The sequence below is a fragment of the Gopherus evgoodei genome, chromosome 6, assembly GCF_007399415.2.
Source record: "Gopherus evgoodei ecotype Sinaloan lineage chromosome 6, rGopEvg1_v1.p, whole genome shotgun sequence".
Classification (NCBI taxonomy): Eukaryota; Metazoa; Chordata; order Testudines; family Testudinidae; genus Gopherus; species Gopherus evgoodei.
Genome location: NC_044327.1, coordinates 136,376,418 through 136,398,944, shown reverse-complemented (window position 1 = coordinate 136,398,944; position 22,527 = coordinate 136,376,418). Strand labels below are relative to the sequence as shown.

Here is a 22,527-nt window from a genome sequence, read left to right as displayed (position 1 = left end):
ACAAGACTTGTTTGCTTACATCACAAGACCTGAGCAAACATCCACCCTTCTACCTCTCCCAATGCAGACTTGCATTTCAAAGCTCTGCTCATTTACAGATCTTCCCAGCCAGTCTCTAAAGCTTGGCCCTGGCTCAGGTCAGTCTGGGAGGTAATTAACTCTTTCTGGCCCTGTCACCTTTCAATGATATTAGATCACACTCCTAAGGTCACAGGGAGGGACAGGGAGTTCTTATCATTACCTATGGCAGAGGCTGCCAAGCTGTGGCACATGAATGTGTTGGCAGAGGAGTGCTGTACTGGGGGTCTGTCCCCTTTCAAGGGTAGTGGGTCCTGGGGCCAGTCAACCTCTGATCTGGGACATGCCCTCTTTAAGGATACAGGTGTTCGGGGGAGCAGCAGATCTGCTGGGGAAATGGGGCCAGATATAAATCTGGAGCCTCCTCCTGAACAGGATCAACCCAGCTGCTGGGGTACCCCCAGGAGGGTGGCCAGCTCGCTAACTGGGGGAGCGGCTCCCTGGGCTGGGACTCAGCAGGGGGTCAGGAGGGCTGGGGTGGCCTGCCTTAGCCACAGCCCCAGGTAGGGGTCTGGGGCCCCAGAACCAAGGGGCTGAAGTGCGGGTCCAGGAGCTCTGTGGAGCCTGGAGGCTGGTGGGCTGGGGACGCGGCCGGAGGCCCAGCCCCAGGAGAAGGGCTGGGAGTCCCTGCTGGTCATGGAAAGATGAGCCCCATGGGAAGGACCCTGCAGAGAGGCCAGGGGTCACGGAGCTGCAGGCTCTGGAACAGTCCCAGGCAGACCCCTTCAGTGTGTCAGCCCCCCGAGGGTCACACTCTCACTGGGGTCAGCCCCTCAGTCCCCTCCTGGGACCGACTCTCAGAGTCTCCAGCACTGGACTGGCCCCCTTGGGGAGGCTGCACCCCCAAAGGGAGCAGAGCCCCCCGAGCTCCTGCCTGCAGTGACTCCCAGCCAGCGGGGCAGCAGCAGGGTGGGTCCTGACTGTCTGGGACACGTGCAGACAGTGCTGAGCAGCGACTGGAACGTTACAGCAAAGCCCCAAGTCCTCCTGACCCCCTCGAGTCCCCATCCAGGAGCATGTGTCCTGCTTCCCGCGGGCCAGGCACTAACCACCATCGTTCCTCTCCGCCGTCCCATGGGCTCTTTCCTGGGCAAGTCAGGTCACCTGGCTTCCCCCTCGGCTCTTTGTTCTCCAGCTAGTTACGGGCACCTGGCCTCTTGCAGAGGGTGGGCCCCAGGGCCGGCAGTTGCTGGGTTACAAAATGTCCAGGCCATGGTCTGAGCCAGGCGGCAGCCACACCTGCAAGAATAAATCACCTTTTGCCACCACCTAGTTACACATGCAGCACAGAGGGGAAACTGAGGCGCACACCGTATTCATTCACAACATGCAGAATTACCACTTTGTTACAGCAGACTGCAGGGCAGGGCTCTCGGATCTGGCTGTGAGGGAGTGGCGAGGCTGGTGGGGATGGGGGTGCCCAGTTCTGGCCGTGAGGGGGAGGGGTGCCCAGACCTGGCTGTGAGATGGTGGGGGAGTGGGGTGCCCAGACCTGGCCGTGAAGGGGTGCGGAGGCTTGGTGGGGGAGGGGTCGGGGGTGCCCAGATCTGGCCATGAGGGGGTGGGGAGGCCGATGGGGGAGGGCTCGGGGTGCCCGGACCTGGCCGTGAGGGGGTGGGGAGGCCAGTGGGGGAGGGGTCGAGGGTGCCCAGATCCGGCCGTGAATGGGTGGGGAGGCCGATGCGGGAGGGCTCGGGGTGCCCGGACCTGGCTGTGAAGGGGTGGGGAGGCTGGTGGGGGAGGGCTCGGGGTGCCCGGACCTGGCTGTGAAGGGGTGGGGAGGCTGGTGGGGGAGGGCTCGGGGTGCCCAGACCTGGCCATGAGGGGATGGGGAGGCCGATGGGGAAGGGCTCTGGGTGCCCGGACCTGGCTGTGAAGGGGTGGGGAGGCTGGTGGGGGAGGATTCAGTGTGCCCAGACCTGGCCATGAGGGGGTGGGGAGGGTGGTGGGGGAGGGGTCGAGGGTGCCCAGATCCGGCCGTGAGGGGGTGGGGAAGTCGGTGGGGGAGGGGTCAGGGTGCCTAGACCTGGCCATGAGGGGCTGGGGAGGCCGATGGGGGAGGGCTCAGGGTGCCCGGACCTGGCCATGAGGGGGTGGGGAGGCCGATGGGGGAGGGCTCGGGGTGAAGGGGTGGGGAGGCCGATGGAGGAGGGCTCGGGGTGCCCGGACCTGGCTGTGAAGGGGTGGGGAGGCTGGTGGGGGAGGGCTCGGTGTGCCCAGACCTGGCCGTGAAGGGGTGGGGAGGCTGGTGGGGGAGGGCTCGGGGTGCCCAGACCTGGCCGTGAGGGGGTGGCGAAGTCAGTGGGGGAGGGGTTGGGGTGCCCGGACCTGGCTGTGAAGAGGTGGGGAGGCTGGTGGGGGAGGGGTCGGGGTGCCCGGACCTGGCTGTGAAGAGGTGGGGAGGCTGGTGGGGGAGGGCTCGGGGTGCCCAGACCTGGCCGTGAGGGGGTGGGGAAGTCGGTGGGGGAGGGGTCGGGGTGCCCAGACCTGGCCGTGAGGGGGTGGGGAAGTCGGTGGGGGAGGGGTCGGGGTGCCCGGACCTGGCTGTGAAGGGGTGGGGAAGACGATGGGGGAGGGCTCGGGGTGCCCGGACCTGGCTGTGAAGGGGTGGGGAGGCTGGTGGGGGAGGGCTCGGGGTGCCCAGACCTGGCCGTGAGGGGGTGGGGAAGTCGGTGGGGGAGGGGTCGGGGTGCCCAGACCTGGCCGTGAGGGGGTGGGGAAGTCGGTGGGGGAGGGGTCGGGGTGCCCAGACCTGGCCGTGAGGGGGTGGGGAGGCTGGTGGGGGAGGGCTCGGGGTGCCCAGACCTGGCCGTGAGGGGGTGGGGAAGTCGGTGGGGGAGGGCTCGGGGTGCCCAGACCTGGCCGTGAGGGGGTGGGGAGGCTGGTGGGGGAGGGCTCGGGGTGCCCAGACCTGGCCGTGAGGGGGTGGGGAGGCTGGTGGGGGAGGGCTCGGGGTGCCCAGACCTGGCCGTGAGGGGGTGGGGAGGCTGGTGGGGGAGGGCTCGGGGTGCCCAGGCCTGGCCGTGAGGGGGTGGGGAAGTCGGTGGGGGAGGGCTCGGGGTGCCCAGACCTGGCCGTGAAGGGGTGGGGAGGCTGGTGGGGGAGGGCTCGGGGTGCCCAGACCTGGCCGTGAGGGGGTGGGAAGGCTCGGTGCCCAGCCCCGCTCTGATGGCCCCCCCTCACCCCAGGGTCTGTATGAGGAGTGCCAGTACCTGTTTCAGCCCCAGCTCATCGTGCAGCGCCTCGTGGGGATCGCCGTGCTGTACCCCGGCTATGTCAGCACCCAGACCATCGCGCCCCACAACCGCTCCAGCCTCTACAAGTGAGGGGGTTGGGGGGCCCTGCTGGGGGGTCACTGCTCTGCGCCGGGGGCTCTCCCAGCTCCCTGCTTGGGGCTGAGGCTGGGGTCCCCTTCAGTGGCAGGGGATCTCCCCACTTCCTGCCCCTCCCAATAACTGCGCCTAGCCGGCGGTGAAGGTGGCCCCTCCTTTGGGGGGGCGGCAGCAGCAGATCATTGAGCCCCCTCCCCATTCTCAGGGGATGCCTTGCCCCGAGTGGTTTCCCCCATGGGCAGACTCAGTCTAAACTCCCGCTGCCTGGAGGTTACAGGGCCCCGGCTCCCATGCCAAAGGGGTGGGGCAGGAGCGGGTGGCGTGGGAACGTCCTGGGTTGTGTGTGGCCCATAGGAGGGGGCCTGGCTCCTGGCGCTGGGCACATGGTCTCTGGGGGGACAGTGCCAGTCTCGCCATGGGGGCCCCACGGTGCTGACGCTCCCCTCCTCTGCAGGGTCTTCGTGCCCAGCCACACGTTGCGGGTGCTGGTGCAGGTGCTGGGCTGCCGGGCCGGGAACCACAGCGCCGCGGGCTGCCCGCTCTGGCTGACGGTGCGAGCCAAGGCCCCCCCGCTGCACAACTCCAGCGGGCTGGACTGCCGGGAGCGGGCACCTTGCCAGCTGGCGCTGGAGCTGCCCCTCTGGCAACACTGGTACTATGTGCTGCTGGAGAAGGCGCTGGGAGTGCCGGGCCCCATCCACTTCCAGCTCACCGTGCAGCTCACAGGTGAGAGCCGTGGGGCAGGCCGTGGGGCGACTGGCAGGGGAACCACCCCAGGGCCCCAGGACCTGACCCTCTGCAGCCCCCACTAGAGTCCAGGGGGTGGGGGTTGGGCCCCTGTGCACAGAGGCCCCCGCCCAGGCTCCTGGGTTCTCGCCTGGCTCTGGGAGGGTGTCGGGTGGGGGCTGAAAGCCAGGATGCCTGGGTTCTCTCCCAGCACTGAACTTGGGCTGGGCAGGCCATGTCTGAGAGCGGGTGTGGGCAGCACCAGCTCTGTCTTTGCTGGCAGCAGAACCAGCTTCACGAAGCAGCTCTCCGCACCCCCCCCCCCACCCTCTGCCAGGTGCTCAAGTCACCTCAGCACCAGGGCTGTGGCCCCAGCTTTCCTGGAGGGACTCTTCCTTGTGCCAGACCCCCACGGGGCCCCTCTCTTCTCCCAGGGAGCCCCCAGCCCTGTCCCCTGTGAGATGGAGCCCCCAGAGCCCTGCCTGCCAGCCAGACTCTGGGAGAGACATGTCCCCTGTGCAGGGCCCAGCAGCGCTCGGTCGGGTCTGTCCGTCGCCTGGCACGGCCTGGGCAGCCCGGAGAGTAGCGCAGGGAATTGAAGGGTGAAGCACCTGAGCCCAGAGCAATTCGCCCTCCAGGCTGTGGTGAGCCCATGTTCCAGCTCGTGTCTCTCTCTGGCCCTCCTCTGTCAGTTCCCTGGTGATGGTCCTACGGTCACCTCCCGTCCCCCACTCCTTTGTTCTGAGCTGGGGTCTGAGCTCTGCTTCCCCACGGAGAGAGAGGAAATCGTCCTCCTCTGGGTCCTTGGGGGCCTGGTGACAGATCCTCCATTGCTAGGGGGTCTCCAGCTCAGTCAGCCTGGCGACACTCCTCCCCTCCATGTCTCTTAGCCTGCCCTGAGAGCAAACGCAATCCTTCCCCCCAAAGGGTAGCCATGCAAGTGTAGGGGGAAACTGAGGCACACACAGGCATCCTAAAAAAAAAAAATCACCAAGAAAGCCCACTTCATCCCAATGCCTGACATTGCATCCTAGCAGCAAACGCAGCCACCCCCACCCCCACCAGCCAGGCAGAGCCCTCCCCAGGGAAACGGAGTCATTAACATACTGGAACAACTCCACAAGGGCTGGGGTGGTGTCTCCATCCCTGACAGTTGTGAAATCCAGATTGGCTGGTGTGACGATACTGCCCATGGGAGCCAACTGAGGTCACTCAATTAGGGTGAACTGCAAACAGAACAGGGCAGACAAACCCCAAACGCTGGTGGTTATTCCAATACCTAGATTTACCAGCCAGCACAGAACAGCTTCTGCAGCACCTCTCTGGTTACTCAGAAGTTCAAATCATGCAGTTCCCTTAGAGTGCCCAGCCTCAGGCCTTCGTCCAGACACACATGTCAGATACGATGATGATTCCTGAAAATCTTATCTCATCATATAAAAGAAAAGATTCTTCCAATCCCAAAGGATCAGCCACACACCCAGGTCAAATGATAACTTAGATCTTACCCAAAATGCATGCTTAGAGCCAATTCTTATTAACTGAGCTAAAATTTATTAAAAAAAAAAAGAGAGAGAGTGTTGGTTAAAAGATCAATATAGAGCTGAGAGTCCCAGTTCAGGACAAATTGCTCAGAGCACGGCAGTTACAGCCCAAGGCTGGGGTTTCTGTGCACACCAAGGCAAACCAAACCAGCCAGCCAAAGAGGACTTTGGTCTCACCTCATTGGCTAACCGCAAGTCAAACAAGCGATTTCCTTAGACCAGGGGTAGGCAACCTATGGCACGGGTGCGGAAGGCGGCACACGAGCTGATTTTCAGTGGCACTCACACTGCCCGAGTCCTGGCCACCGGTCCGGGGGGCTCTGCAATTTAATTTAATTTTAAATGAAGCTTCTTAAACATTTAAAAAACCTTATTTACTTTACATACAACAATAGTTTAGTATCAGAGGGGTAGCCGTGTTAGTCTGGATCTGTAAAAGCAGCAAAGAATCCTGTGGCACCTTATAGACTAACAGATGTATTGGAGCATGAGCTTTCGTGGGTGAATACCCACTTCCTCAGATGCATTCGTATTCACCCACGAAAGCTCATGCTCCAAAACATCGGTTAGTCTATAAGATGCCACAGGACTCTTTGCTGCTTTAACAATAGTTTAGTTCTATATTATAGACTTATAGAAGCAGACCTTCTAAAAACGTTCAAATGTATTACTGACACGCGAAACCTTAAATTAGAGTGAATAAATGAAGACTCGGCACAGCACTTCTGAAAGGTTGCGGACCCCTGCCTTAGACACTCCAGTCTCCCAGTATCACCACCAGTCCCAGTCGTCCTGGGGATGAATGGTTATGAAAACCAACACCCCAGTAAAAGAAAACGGTTCTCTCGATCCCAAAGGACCAAGCCCCAGACCCAGACCCAGGTCAATATACACAGCAGATCTTACCCACAAATCACGCTGTGGCCAGTCCTTTAGCATCTAAAATCTAAAGGTTTATTCATAAAGGGAAAAAGATAGAGATGAGAGCTAGAATTGGTTAAATGGAATCAATTCCGTACAGTGATGGCAAAGTTCTCAGTTCAGGCTTGTAGCAGTGATGGAATAAACTGCAGGTTCAAATCAAGTCTCTGGAGTACATCCCCGTCTGGGATGGGTCATCAGTCCTTTGTGCAGAGCTTCAGTTTGTAGTAAAGTCCCTCCAGAGGTAGGAAGCAGGATTGAAGACAAGACGGAGATGAGGCATTAGCCTTATATAGGCTCTTCCAGGTGTAAGAACCTCTTTGTTCTCATTGTTAGTCTATAAGGTGCCACAGGATTCTTTGCTGCTTTTACAGATCCAGACTAACACGGCTACCCCTCTGATACTTTGTTCTCATTGTGGAAAATTACAGCAACATGGATTCTGGATTCACATGGGCAAGTCCCTGCACACACTGCTGAGTTACAAGGCGTATCTGCCTTCTTTCCATGGGTCAATTGTGTACCTGATGGTCCGTAATGGGCCATCAAGCAGGCTAGACAGAGCTAACACCAACTTGTCTGGGATGTCACCCAGAAGCACAGCACAAGTTTGAAATACAGACAGTATAGAGCCAATACTTATAACTTCAGCTACACACATATGTGATACACACATATAGACAGAATAATTATAACCCGAAAACCATAACCTTGTCTTAAAAACCTTATTTGAACCCCTTTATACAAAATTTGGTGCCACTACAGGACTTTGGTTGCAACCATGGTCTATACAGTCTGAATTCATGTCAGTAATGTCACAACCTTCATAATGTCACAGCTGGTTTCTGAGAGATATGCCCAGGGGTTAGCACAGGGGTGGGTGGGTCCCTGGCCTGGGTGATGCTGGGGGAGATTGGTCACAGCAGCACTTTCTGGCCTGAGACTCTCTGGGAAGAGAGACTCGCCCGGGGGCAGGGATGGGGCCAGGGTGTCAGAAGGGCACGTGCTGAGGCTGGCAGGGAGGGCAGCCCGGTGATGGCACTGCTCTTGTCCCCTGCAGACTGCTCCAGGCCCGGCCTGTCCCGGGCGCCTGTCCTGCTCCCCGCTGCTGCCATGAACATGCCCCAGTCCTTCGGAGCCTTGGTCAGCCTGTCACTGGGGGAGATCCTGCCCTCCGTGGCGCCGAACAGCACCCAGCCGCCGCCAGCTGTGCCACCCCCTGGCGAGCGCTGCTGGCCCATCCGGCCCACACTGCGCAATGAGCTGGACACCTTTTCTGTCCACTTCTACATCTTCTTCGGGCCCAACGTCTCGGTGCCGCCCGACCGGCCCGCGGTCTTCGGCATCAGCCTGCTGCCAGTGCTGGACAGCGGGGGGGTGCTCAACCTGGAGCTCAAACTCAATGTGGTGAGTGACCCCCTCCCACGGCGAGGGCAGGGCAGCATGGCTCAGGGGCTGGGGCATTGGCAGGGCTGCGGGGTGCCCGGGGCTGGGATGCGGGGGCTATGGCTCAAGGTTTAGGGGCAGCGGCAGAGCTGTGGGGTTGTGGGGAGCCCGGGACTGGGATGGGGGAGGCTGTGGGTTGGGGTTGGGTGGCAGCAGCAGAGCCGTGGGGTTGTAGGGAGCCCACGACTGGGATGGGGGGGCTGTGGCTCAGGGATGGGGGTCAGCAGCAGAGCTGTGGGGTTGTGGGGAGCCCGGGACTGGGATGGGGGAGGCTGTGGGTTGGGATTGGGTGACAGCGGCAGAGCTGTGGGGTTGTGGGGAGCCCACGACTGGGATGGGGGGGCTGTGGCTCAGGGATGGGGGTCAGCAGCAGAGCTGTGGGGTTATGGGGTGCCCGGGGCTGGGATGGGGGGGCTGTGGCTCAGGGATGGGGGGCAGTGTCAAAGCTGTGGGGTTATGGGGTGCCCAGGGCTGGGATGAGGGGGCTGTGGCTCAGGGATGGGGGTCAGCAGCAGAGCTGTGGGGTTATGGGGTGCCCGGGGCTGGGATGAGGGGGGCTGTGGCTCAGGGATAGGCGGCAGTGTCAGAGCTGTGGGGGGCCCAGGCTGGAGTGTCAGGAACTCACTGCTGGGCTCTGTCCCGTTCAGTCATCCCTGCGGGGGGAGAACGTGACGGTCTTTGGGTGTCTGACCCACGGGGTCCCGCTGATGGCAGGAGACAACGCGTCTGTTACCTGTGAGACAGGTGAGGCTGCCTGCGCCCACCTCCACGCTCCCCAGTAGGTGGTGCCAGAGGGGTGGGCCTGGGGCTGTCGGGGTGCCCAGCGGGGGGCGCTGCAGGTGAGGGGCTGGAGCAGGAGGGGGTCACTGGCTTAGACCAGGCCAGCTAACTCCGAACAGCCCGTGTGGAGGCAGAGCCGTCTGCAGCCAGCGGCTCTGGTTCAGTGAAAGGTGTTCCCAGCCGGCCCCAGTGACACCCCGACTGCTGCGTGGGGGGAGAGCTCGGAGCGGTTCTGGGTGTAGCTGGGCTCCATCACTACAGCGTGGGCTGCCCCACACCCCACAGGCGGGGAGGGGCCTGGGTTGAGAGACGCGGCATGACGGGGAGTGGGGGACTCCCCCCCGCACAGCATTGCCCACATGGCCCCAGGGCTCCTCCCTTTCCATGGCCCCTGTGGGGCTGCCAGGACAGAGCAGGGAGGTCCTGCACCCCAGCCCCTGCTCACTGCCGCTTGCCCCCTGCAGGGTCCCTGGCTGGATTCCTGCTGTCTGCCAACAGCACGGCCAGCCTGGCCCGCGTACGGATCCCCTACCCCCAGACGGGCAGCTGGTACCTGAGCCTGCGCTCGCTGTGCGCCGCGGAGCATGGGTAAGGGAGCCCCACGCCAGGGGCCGCGCCGCGGCTGGGCTGGCACTAGGGGGCACTGGGGCATGGAGAGGGGCTGGGGTGGAGCTCAGGGGTGTGAGCTGCAGCTCAGGGTGCAGTGGGATCCGCTGCCCCTAGGCTCACAGCGGGGGATGGCCCATGGGCAGGGGGCATTTGGCGGGGCGGCTCTGGCAAGAGGGTGGGGGCTGGGGGACTCTCTGGGCCTTTTTGTACTTGGCTACTTGAACTGGCCCGTGGAGCCGAGTGGCAGCTCAGAGCTGGCTGTGCCTGCCTCCAGTGGGGCCGCCCCGTGGGGAGCCCTGCCCCTCTCCCTCTGCCAGGGCGGGCCTGGGCTCCGGGCACGTGCTGAGCCGGCAGGGCCGTCGGGGGCTGGGAGCCGGGGGTGTGCTGCCTGGCTGCCCAACCCCACAGCGCTGCTTACTCCGAGCAGTGGGGAAAACAGCTGGGTCTGCCAGTGACTGCCCAGCCACCCTGAGGGCCACAGCCCAGCCTGGCTTCTACAGCATCCCAGGACCTGTGCCAGGCTGGCTTCCCAGGGTCCCCCCTGACAGCCCCCCCCCCTTGGCCCAGTTGTCCCCCTGGGCACCTGCTCTTCCTTGGAGCCCCCACCAGCTAGAGCGATGGGTCCAAACAGCCATCACTGCAGAGCAACTCTACAGCCAGCCTGTGCGTGCCAGTCTCACCCCACTGGCCAACCACACCTCACACAAGCAATTCCCTTAGACAGTCCAGTCTCCCAGTGTCGCCACCAGTGCCACTCATCCTGGGGATGAATGGTTAATGAAACCAAAACGCCAATAAAAGAAAACGGTTCTCCTGATCCCAAAAGACCAAGCCCCAGACTCAGGTCAATATACAAATCAGATCTTACCCACAAATCACGCTGTTGCCAATCCTTTAGAGTCTAAAATCTAAAGGTTTATTCATAAAAGGAAAAAGATAGAGATGAGAGCTAGAATTGGTTAAATGGAATCAATTCCATACAGTGATGGCAAAGTTCTTAGTTCAGGCTTGTAGCAGTGATGGAGTAAACTGCAGGTTCAAATCAAGTCTCTGGAGAACACCCCCAGCTGGGAGGGTCATTCAGTCCTTTGTTCAGAACTTCAGTTTGTAGCAAAGTCCCTCCAGAGGTAAGAAGCAGGATTGAAGACCAGGTGGATGAGATGCAGCTGCCTTTTATAGCCTCTTGCCATGTGGCCTCTGCTTCCTTTGTCCCAATCGCAAACTACCCAGCACGTGGCCTGGAAAAACCTGAGTTCTGTCCATAGGCAGGTCCCTGCCCTGCTGAACCACCAGGTGTATCTGCTTCTCTCAATGGGTCAGTTGCATTAGCTGATGGTCCTTAATGGGCCATCAAGCAGGCCAGGCAGAGCTAACACCCACTTGTCTGAGGTGTCACCCAGAAGCACAGCACAAGTGTGAAATACAGACAGGATAGAGCCAATACTTATAACTTTAAATACAAAAACGATACATGCACCCAGACAGCACAATCATAACCAGCAACCCAGAACCTTGTCTGAGACACCTCACTTGACCTCCATTGTACAAGATTTGGTGCCACTATATGACCTGGGTTGGAACAATGATCTATACACTCACAAGCGACAGAGTCCTGTGGCACCTTATAGACTAACAGACGTTTTGGAGCATGAGCTTTCGTGGGTGAATACCCACTTCATCGGATGCATGTAATGGAAAGTTCCAGAGACAGGTATAAATATGCAGGCAAGCATCAGTATAGCGATAACGAGGTCAGTTCAATCAGGGAGGATGAGGCCCTGTTCTAGCAGTTGAGGTGTGAACACCAAGGGAGGAGAAACTGCTTTTGTAGTCGGCTAGCCATTCACAGTCAAAACGACAGTCTGGGCCTATACATTGAATGCTTCCACTGACATGCACAGGCAGAAATTGTGGAAAAACAACATCGCTTGCCTCACAACCTAAGCTGTGCAGAACGCAATGCCATCCACAGCCTCAGAAACCACCCTGACATTATCATCAAAGAGGCTGATAAAGGAGGTGCCGTTGTCATCATGAACAGGTCTGACTACCAAAAGGAGGCCGCCAGACAACTCTCCAATACCAAATTCTACAGGCCATTTCCCTCAGATCCCACTGAGGAATACACTAAGAAACTGCAACATCTACTCAGGACACTCTCTACACTAACACCGGAACAAATCAACATACCCCTAGAGCCCCGACCAGGGTTATTCTATCTACTACCCAAGATCCACAAACCCGGAAATCCTGGACGCCCCATCATCTCGGGCATTGGCACTCTCATGAAGTACTATCCTGATATCAATTATCAGAGGGGTAGCTGTGTTAGTCTGGATCTGTAAAAGCAGCAAAGAGTCCTGTGGCACTGTCATGGTATAATTCCCCACTCTGAACCTTAGCATCCAAAAGATGGGGTACCAGCATGAATTCCTCTAAGCTCAATTACCAGCTTAGAACCTGTAGCGCTGCCACCAACCAGGAATTCCAGTGCCTGCTACACTCTGGTCCCCCCAAAACCTTCCCTGGGGACCCTAAGACCCAGACCCTCTGGATCTTAACACGAGGAAAGTAAACCCTTTACCTCACCTCTTCCCCTCCCTGGGTTACCCTGGAAGATCACTGTGATTCAAACTCCTTGAATCTTAAACAGAGAGGAAAATTCACCTTCCCCCCTCCTTCTCTCTCCCTCTCCCAGACTCTCCCTGAGAGAGACAGTAATCCTAACCCAGAGAGAAAATTAACCTCTCTCTCCCCCTTCCCTCCTTTCTCCCCACCAATTCCCTGGTGGATCCAGACCCCGTCCCCTGGGGTCTCACTAGAATAAAAAAAAAAATCCGGTTCTTAAACAAAAAACTTTTAATTAAAGAGAGAAAAAACAGTAAAAATTATCTTTGTAAATTTAAGATGGAATATGTTACAGGGTCTTTCAGCTATAGACACTGGGAATACCCTCCCAGCCTAAGTATACAAGTACAAATTAAAATCCTTCCAGCCAAATACACATTTGCAAATAAAGAAAACAACCATAAGCCTAACTCGCTTTATCTACCTAGTACTCACTATTCTGAACTTATAAGAGCCTGTATCAGAGAGATTGGAGAGAAACCTGGTTGCACGTCTGGTCCCTCTCAGAACCCAGAGAGAACAAAAACCAAACACTAACAGCACACACACAAACTTCCCTCCCTCAAGATTTGAAAGTGTCCTGTCCCCTGATTGCTCCTCTGGTCAGATAACAGCCAGGCTTATAGAACTTGTTAACCCTTTACAGGCAAAAGAGATATAAAGTACTTCTGTTCTATTAACTCCTACTATCTGTTTATGACAGGCACCTTATAGACTAACAGATGTATTGGAGCATGAGCTTTCGTGGGTGAATACCCACTTCCTCAGATGCATGACAAAGCGGGTATTCACCCACGAAAGCTCATGCTCCAAAACATCTGTTAGTCTGTAAGGTGCCACAGGACTCTTTGCTGCTATCCTGACATGTGGACTCTCTACTCAGACCCTACGCCACCAGCACTCCCAGCCTTCTCCATGACACCACTGATTTCCTGAGAAAACTACAATGCATTGGTGATCTTCCAGAAAATATCATTCTAGCCACCAGGTATGTGGAAGCTCTCTACACAAACATAGATTCATAGATTCTAGGACTGGAAGGGACCTCGAGAGATCATCGAGTTCAGTCCCCTGCCCTCATGGCAGGACCAAATACTGTCTAGACCATCTCTGATAGACATTTATCTAACCTACTCTTAAATATTCCACAACGTCCCTAGGGAGTTTATTCCAGTGTTTAACCACTCTGACAGTTAGGAACTTTTTCCTAATGTCCAACCTAAATCTCCCTTGCTGCAGTTTAAGCCCATTGCTTCTTGTTCTATCATTAGAGGCTAAAGTGAACAAGTTTTCTCCCTCCTCCTGATGACACCATTTTAGATACCTGAAAACTGCTATCACGTCCCCTCTCAGTCTTCTCTTTTCCAAACTAAACAAACCCAATTCCTTCAGCCTTCCTTCATAGGTCATGTTCTCTAGACCTTTAATCATTCTTGTTGCTCTTCTCTGGACCCTCTCCAATTTCTCCACATCTTTCTTGAAATGCGGTGCCCACAACTGGACACAATACTCCAGCTGAGGCCTGACCAGCGCAGAGTAAAGCGGAAGAATGACTTCTCGTGTCTTGTTTACAACACATCTGTTAATGCATCCCAGAATCATGTTTGCTTTTTTTGCAACAGTATCACACTGTTGACTCATATTTAGCTTGTGGTCCACTATGACCCCTAGTCCCCAGATCTCTTTCTGCCGTACTCCTTCCTAGACAGTCTCTTCCCATTCTGTATGTGTGAAACTGATTGTTCCTTCCTAAGTGGAGCACTTTGCATTTGTCTTTGTTAAACTTCATCCGGTTTACCTCAGACCATTTCTCCAATCTGTCTAGATCATTTTGAATTTTGACCCTGTCCTCCAAAGAAGTTGCAATCCCTCCCAGTTTGGTATCATCTGCAAACTTAATAAGCGTACTTTCTTTGCCAACATCTAAGTTGTTGATGAAGATATTGAACAGAGCCAGTCCCAAAACAGACCCCTGTGGACAACCCCTTTCCAGCAGGATTGGGAACCATTAATAACTACTTTCTGAGTACTGTTATCCAGCCAGTTATGCACCCACCTTAGCCCCATCTAAATTGTATTTGCCTAGTTTATTGATAAGAATATCATCCGAGACCATATCAAATGCCTTACTAAAGTCTAGGTATACCACATCCACCGCTTCTCCCTTATCCACAAGACTCGTTATCCTATTAAAGAAAGCTATCAGATTGGTTTGACAAGATTTCTTCTTTACAAATCCATGCTGGCTATTCCCTATCACCTTACCACCTTCCAAGTGTTTGCAGATGATTTCCTTAATTATTGGGTCCATTATCTTCCCTGGCACAGAAGTTAAACTAACTGGTCTGTAGTTTCCTGGGTTGTTTTTATTTCCCTTTTTATAGATGGGCACTATGTTTGCCCTTTTCCAGTCTTCTGGAATCTCTCCCGTCTCCCATGATTTTCCAAAGATAAGAGCTATAGGCTCAGATACCTCCTCTATTAACTCCTTGAGTATTCTAGGATGCATTTCATCAGGCCCTGGTGACTTGCAGGCATCTAACTTAGTTCTAAGTGATTTTTTACTTGCTCTTTTTTTATTTTATCTTCTAAACCTACCCTCTTCCCGTAAGCATTCACTATATTGGACGTTCCTTCAGACTTCTTAGTGAAGACTGGAACAAAGAAGTCATTAAGCATCTCTGCCATTTCCAAGTCTCCTGTTACTGTTTCCCCCTCCTCATTGAGCAGTGGGCCTACCCTGTCCTTGGTCTTCCTCTTGCTTCTAATGTACTGATAAAAAGTCTTCTTGTTTCCCTTTATTCCCATAGCTAGTTTGAGCTTATTTTGTGCCTTTGCCTTTCTAATCTTGCCCCTGCATTCCTGTGCTGTTTGCCTATATTCATCCTTTGTAATCTGACCTAGTTTCCATTTTTTATATGACTCCTTTTTATTTTGTAGGTCATGCAAGATCTCGTGGTTAAGCCAAGCTGGTCTTTTGCCACATTTTCTATCTTTCCTACCCAGCGGAATAGCTTGCTTTTGGGCCCTTAATAGTGTCCCTTTGAAAAACTGCCAACTCTCCTCAGTTGTTTTTCCCCTCAGTCTTGATTTCCATGGGACCTGACCTATCAGCTCTCTGAGCTTACCAAAATCCACCTTCCTGAAATCCATTGTCTCTATTTTGCTGCACTCCCTTCTACCCTTCCTTAGAATTGCAAACTCTATGATTTCATGATCACTTTCACCCAAGCTTCCTTCTACTTTCAAATTCTCAGCGAGGTCCTCCCTATTTGTTAAAATCAACATCCCACACACAGATGGAATACAAGCTATCAGGAACAGTATCCCTGATGATGCCACAGCACAACTTGTTGCTGAGCTCTGTAACTTTATCCTCGCCCACAATTATTTCAAATTTGATGACAATATATATCTCCAAATCAGTGGCACCACTTTGGGCACCCGCATGGCCCCACAATATGCCAACATTTTTATGGCTGACCTGGAACTACGCTTCCTCAGCTCTCGTCCACTCACGCCCCTTCTCTACCTACGCTACATTGATGACATCTTCATCATCTGGACCCATGGGAAGGAGACTGGAAAAATTCCACCACGATTTCAACAGCTTCCACCCCACCATCAACCTCAGCCTGGACCAATCTACACGGGAGGTCCACTTCCTAGACACCACGGTGCAAATAAGTGACGGTCACGTTAACACCACCCTATACCGAAAACCCATCGACCACTATACCTCCAGCTTCCATCCTGGACACACCACACGATCCATTGTCTACAGCCAGGCACTGAGTGTGACGCTGCTGCCCGTGGGAGCCAGCTGAGGTCACTCAATCAGGATAAACTGCAAACAGAACAGGGCAGACAAACCCCAAACGCTGGTGGTTATTCCAATAGTTAGATTTACCAACCAGCAGAAAACAGCTTCTATAGTACCTCACTGGTCACTTAGAAGTCCAAACCATGCAGTTCCCTTGAAGTGCCCAGCCGCAGGCCCCCATCCAGACACACCTGTTATATATGATAATGATTCCTGAAAATCTTATCTCACCATATAAAAGAAAAGGTTCTTCCAATCCTAAAGGATCAGCCACACACCCAGGTCCAATTATAACTTAGATCTTACCCAAACTACATACTATTAGCCACTTTTTATTAACTAAACTAAAATTTATTAAAAAAGAAAAGAGAGAGAGCGTTGGTTAAAAGATCAATATACAGACAGACTTGAATTCAGTTCTTGAGGTTCAGATGCACAGTAGAGATGAGCTTGTAGTTGCCCAAAGTCCTTTCAGAAATAGTCCAGAGGTTACAGTCCAATGTCCATATTCAGGGTGGCTCCAGTCAGTGACTGGGGATCTCAATCCTTGTAGCTTAAGGTTTCCCCCTCTTGAAACCCAAAGCAGATCTGAGATGAAGCAGGATCGTGTCCCAGGCTTCTTATACATTTCCAGCAGCCTTTTGGCCTGAGAAAACAATAGGCTCAACTCTCCTTCCAGACATCCTGGCAATTAGCACAGGGTAATTTATCCATTAAACAGTTCAGACACAGGTTACCACAACCTTCAAAGAGACACACAGACAATAATACTATTGCACTCAAGTATCTTCCTAAATGTTAATATTCCTTTTTTGATCTTTGAATTAAAACTATAGCAATAGACAAGACTTGTTTGCTTACATCACAAGACCTGAGCAAACATCTACCCTTTTACCTTTAACAATGCAGACTTGCATTTCAGTGCTCTATTCATTTATATATCTTCCTAACCAGTTTCTACAGTTCACTCATGGGTCAGGTCAGTCTGAGTTAATTAACTCTTTCTGGCCCTGTCACCTTCCAATGAAATATTATATTACACTCATAACGTCACACCCCCAACACAAAATTGATGCAGGAAGGGATGACACAACATCCTGACTGCATCCCGAAAGCTCCCCATCCTGGGTTCTGTCTCATTACAGCTTATACTGGGTTAGAAGTCATATCAATGTATAACAGAAGTGGTTTACCAAACTTATGTTTAATAACATGATTGAATCTCTTTACAAACTCAAGGTACACTTAGTTAGAACAATAGTGGATTGGATCTGCTTTTGCAAAATGATTCCTTTATGTTTCATGTAATCTTGCCAAGAGCTAAAGAAACTAGCTATTTTATCTGTACAAGCTCTAGCAAATGTTTGGAACCCAATTAACATCAAATCAACATAGATATTAATGTTGTTCACAGTACAAGAATTTTAGCATTTAGCCATGGAAGCAATATGATAGTGTGCCTCAGTTTCCCTTTTTATACAACACATCAAGTCTGAAATGTTTTTTCTCTTGTGAAAAGTTCTAACACTGTTTACAGGCATTAACAGTGCAACATTAGCATTACAAGGCCTTTAAACATAAGATGTGTTCTTATGTATCACTTTCAACACGTTCAAGGGATTTTCCAAAAGATTAGGCACATTGTACATTTTTACAGTTCTTGGAAATAGCAACATATTAGTTACAAAAATCACCATTAGCAATAACAACAAATTCACTACAAGTGTCCATCTACAATCATGTTTGTCATGCCACACCTTTGGCTCAATACCATTGGAGTTTGGGAATTTTAGGGTTAACTTTTGGCTTCCCTTTGCAAAATTCAGTTTTCTCTTCCCTTCTTGTCCTGCAGGATTAAACCCTGATTTCTCTTGCTTAACAGAATTCACCGGCTGATGAGGTGGGCTCTCTATGCTAACAGCTATTAGAAAGTCTTTCTTCTCCCTGCCAGCCAAATAATTTGCATCAACACAGACACTAGCTTTTAAATTTTCAGCTGCTACCAATTCCAAGGCTGGACCCTGTCTTACCACACAAATCCAAATAGCCTGAGGGTGAGAGTTTGCTTGCTTTCCCCTGCATCCTCAAGCATTCGACCAAAAAACGGTTTTGCTCTGAAACACCAGTAACCAAATCTGTCCTCAGACCCTGAAGCACAGACTGCTCACTCCAGAATCAGCATGGAGACATTCCTGTTTCAACACCATTGTCCTCCCAACAAGCTGGCCACACACAGCCACGTGGTTATAGGGCTGCTCTACTTTCTTAACAGCTTTCACTCCATCTGAGACCTTCTCAAAGCTCCCCACACTGGATCTTTCAAAAGGAAAGTCAGTGGATCCATTCACAACAGAAAATTTCTGGCTGTTAGGAACTGAAACTTCTTTGATTAAATCACTTTCACACCCTTCAGTTGTACCAAACTGCTGCACAGATTACCAGGAGGATTTCTTTCCTTAGCAGTTACACTCATAATGTCACACTGAGGTACAACCGCATCTGCTCCAACCCCTCAGACAGAGACCAACACCTACAAAATCTTCACCAAGCATTCTCAAAACTACGATACCTGCACGAGGCGATGCTCTGGAACTGCTCCCCACCAAGGTAGTGAGGACTTTGGGGAGCCTCCTCTCCCTTGGAGCAGACTTGTTCAGGGCAAGAAGCTCACACGTCTTCACCTCCTGGGTCTCTCCTTGGAGCATTCAGCATCCTCTGCCCCTCTGTGCGCTTCCCACAGCGAGCCCGTCCCAATGGGGTCCTGGGGAAGCCACAGGGTCCTGCACCCCCACTTCGCAGTCAGACGTAACTCTCAGCCAGCCAGTAACACAGAGGTTTATTCGATGACAGGAACGGGGTCTAAAACAGAGCTTGTAGGTACAGCGAACCGGACCCCTCGGCCGGGTCCATTCTGGGGGGCAGTGAGCCAGACCCCCACGTCTGCACTTCACTCCTCGTCCCCAGCCAGCTACAGACTAACAAACCCCCCCAGCCCCTCCTCTCTGCTCAGCCCCTTTCCCGGGCCAGGAGGTCACCTGATCTGTCTCCAACACCTTCAGCTGGCACCTTTGCAGGGGAGGGGCCCAGGCCATCAGTTGCCAGGAGACAGAGTGCCAGGCATTTAGGTGCACTGGCCCTTTGCTCTGCAGCAATCACACACCCTTATCCCACCACCTAGATACTTCAGAGCTGCCTAGGGGACACTGAGGCACCAACACAGTATTCAGAGAAAACATTAAGAACATTCCCAGTTCGTCACACGAGGAAATAAGGAAACAGATCAGCAGAGCCAGACATGTACCCAGAAGCCTCCTACTTCAAGACAAACCCAAGAAAGAAACCAACAGGACTCCACTGGCCATCACATACAGCCCCCAGCTAAAACCCCTCCAACGCATCATCAGGGATCTACAACCCATCCTGGACAATGATTCCACACTTTCACAGGCCTTGGGTGGCAGGCCAGTCCTCGCCCACAGACAACCTGCCAACCCGAAACATATTCTCACCAGCAACTGCACACCGCACCATAGTAACTCTAGCTCAGGAACCAATCCACACAACAAACCTCGATGCCAACTCTGCCCACATATCTACACTAGCGACACCATCACAGGACCTAACCAGATCAGCCACACCATCACCGGTTCATTCACCAGCACGTCCACCAATGTAATATACGCCATCATATGCCAGCAATGCCCCTCTGCTATGTACATCGGCCAAACTGGACAGTCTCTACGGAAAAGGATAAACGGACACAAATCAGATATTAGGAATGGCAACATACAAAAACCTGTAGGAGAACACTTCAACCTCCCTGGCCACACTATAGCAGACCTTAAGGTGGCCATCCTGCAGCAAAAAAACTTCAGGACCAGACTTCAAAGAGAAACTGCTGAGCTTCAGTTCATCGCAAATTTGACACGATCAGCTCAGGATTAAACAAAGACTGTGAATGGCTTGCCAGCTACAGAACCAGTTTCTCCTCCCTTGGTTTTCACACCTCAACTGCTAGAACAGGGCCGCATCCTCCCTGACTGAACTAACCTCATTATCTCTGGCTTGCCTGCATATATATACCTGCCCCTGGAAATTTCCACTACATGCATCTGACGAAGTGGGTATTCACCCACGAAAGCTCATGCTCCAATGCGTCTGTTAGTCTATAAGGTGCCACAGGACTCTGTCGCGTTTTACAGCTCCAGGCTAACACGAGCACCCCTCTGATCCTGTACGGTCACAGTTCATATTAATACCGTCACACAGGGCTGGAGATATCCTTTCCTCCCAGGAAAGACAAAGCCTCTGAGTGTAGGTCTCTGTCCCCGTGCGTCTGTCTGAGGTCAGTGCCAGAGCCAGGCGGCGTCAGCGTGGGTTTGGGGCCCTGCTGGCTGGTGGTGGGTGACTCATTGACTTGGGATCTCTGGCAGGTGCTGTGCGGTGGTGTGGTGCCCGTGGCCTGGCCCTGGCACCCGACGTCTGGCAGGCTTAGGGGGCTGGGCATGGGGAGACCAGGGGCGTGGCAGCGTCTGTCGCATGAGTCTCGTGTCCCCTGTACCGCTCCTGTCTCCTCCCCCACGCTGACGCCAGGCTGTGTGTGGCAGGTTCGAGCCCTGCGCTAACGTGACAGCGGAGGTGTATTTACGGACCTACCTCTCCCCCTGCATCGACGACTGCGGCCCCTACGGCCAGTGCAAGCTGCTTCGCACCAACAACTACCTGTACGCGGCCTGCGAGTGCAAAGCAGGTGAGCGCAGTGGGGGCAGGTGAGGGGATGGGGCAGGGCAGTGAGGGAGGTGGGGGTGGATGAGGGAAGGCAGTGGGGGCAGGTGAGGGGATGGGGCAGCTCAGGGAGGTGGGGGTGGATGAGGGAAGGCAGTGGGGGCAGGTGAGGGGATGGGGCAGGGCAGTGAGGGAGGTGGGGGTGGATGAGGGAAGGCAATGGGGGCAGGTGAGGGGATGGGGCAGGGCAGTGAGGGAGGTGGGAGTGGATGAGGGAAGGCAATGGGGCAGGTGAGGGGATGGGGCAGGGCAGTGAGGGAGGTGGGGGTGGATGAGGGAAGGCAATGGGGGCAGGTGAGGGGATGGGGCAGGTGAGGGAGGTGGGGGTGGATGAGGGAAGGCAATGGGGGCAGGTGAGGGGATGGGGCAGGTGAGGGAGGTGGGGGTGGATGAGGGAAGGCAATGGGGGCAGGTGAGGGAGGTGGGGGTGGATGGGGGCAGCCTCCCAGGGCAGCTCCACAGAGTCTAGGATCGGCCCCCGGCAGCACGTCACCCCCGTGCCCACTCACACTAGTACTGGCAAAGCCCCCTGGGGCCATCGTCTGGGAGCCAGGACTGACCCCCCCTTCCCCCCCGGCTGAGCCGTGTGGCTGGAGTGTCTGTCACTCCCAGCCCTGGTACCTCCGTGTGGCCCCAGGACCCCCAGCCTGGCAGCCCCCCTCCCTAAGCCGCGGTGTTGCCGAGGCAGGCCTGGGACCCCACAGCCTGCGGCACGGCCCCCCCCCACCCCGGCTGACGGGCCCTCGCCGCAGGCTGGAACGGCTGGGGCTGCACGGACAGCGCCGAGGCCTTTTCCTACGGCTTCCAGCTCCTGGCCACGCTGCTGCTCTGCCTCAGCAACCTCATGTTCCTGCCGCCCGTGGCCATCGCCCTGCGCAGCCGCTACCTGCTCGAGGCCTCGGTCTACGTCTTCACCATGTTCTTCTCCACCGTGAGTCGGGGCCGCGGCGCCTCCTGCGCTGGGAGAGCCGGGCGTGGGCGGGGGACGGGCTTCGCCCAGAGCCGGGCGTGGGATGGGGGACGGGCTCCCCCCAGAGCCGGGCGTGGGCGGGGGATGGGCTTGACGGGGGACGGGCTCCGCCCAGAGCCGGGCGTGGGACGGGGGACGGGCTCCCCCCAGAGCCGGGCGTGGGCGGGGGACGCGCTTCGCCCAGAGCCGGGCGTGGGCGGGGGACGGGCTTGACGGGGGACGGGCTTCGCCCAGAGCCGGGCGTGGGACGGGGGACGGGCTCCCCCCAGAGCCGGGCGTAGGACAGGGGACGGGCTCCCCCCAGAGCCGGGCGTGGGACGGGGGACGGGCTTCGCCCAGAGCCGGGCGTGGGACGGGGGACGGGCTTCGCCCAGAGCCGGGCGTGGGACGGGGGACGGGCCTTACCCAGAGCCAGGCATGGGTGGGGACGGGCCTTACCCAGAGCCGGGCATGGGTGGGGACGGGCCTTACCCAGAGCCGGGCATGGGACAGGGGACGGGCCTTACCCAGAGCCAGACATGGGCGGGGACGGGCTTCACCCAGAGTCGGGGGTGGGACAGGGGACGGGCTTCGCCCAGAGCCGGGCGTGGGCGGGGGACGGGCTTGACGGGGGACGGGCTTCGCCCAGAGCCGGGCGTGGGATGGGGGACGGGCTTCGCCCAGAGCCGGGCATGGGACGGGGGACGGGCCTTACCCAGAGCCAGACATGGGCGGGGACGGGCTTCGCCCAGAGTCGGGGGTGGGATGGGGGACGGGCTTCGCCCAGAGCTGGGAGTGGGCGGGGGACGGGCTTCGCCCAGAGCCGGGCGTGGGACAGGGGACGGGCCTTACCCAGAGCCGGGCATGGGCGGGGGACGGGCTTCACCCAGAGCTGGGCGGGGGACG

General features: G+C 55.6%; 1 protein-coding gene across 2 annotated transcripts in view; it reads left to right on the top strand.

Moving 5' to 3' along the window:
- The window catches only part of TMEM8B (transmembrane protein 8B), a 46,187-nt gene that overhangs the window by 12,120 nt on the left and 11,540 nt on the right, over nt 1-22,527 (top strand). Inside the window, exons 4-10 of one of the 2 annotated variants that reach the window (XM_030566718.1) lie at nt 3,267-3,400; nt 3,865-4,136; nt 7,662-8,008; nt 8,695-8,791; nt 9,292-9,415; nt 20,495-20,637; nt 21,425-21,603. In XM_030566718.1, coding sequence (XP_030422578.1) covers nt 3,267-3,400; nt 3,865-4,136; nt 7,662-8,008; nt 8,695-8,791; nt 9,292-9,415; nt 20,495-20,637; nt 21,425-21,603 — 1,296 coding nt within the window. The remainder of the gene's footprint in view (nt 1-3,266; nt 3,401-3,864; nt 4,137-7,661; nt 8,009-8,694; nt 8,792-9,291; nt 9,416-20,494; nt 20,638-21,424; nt 21,604-22,527) is intronic. The other variant, XM_030566719.1, reaches the window with a different exon arrangement.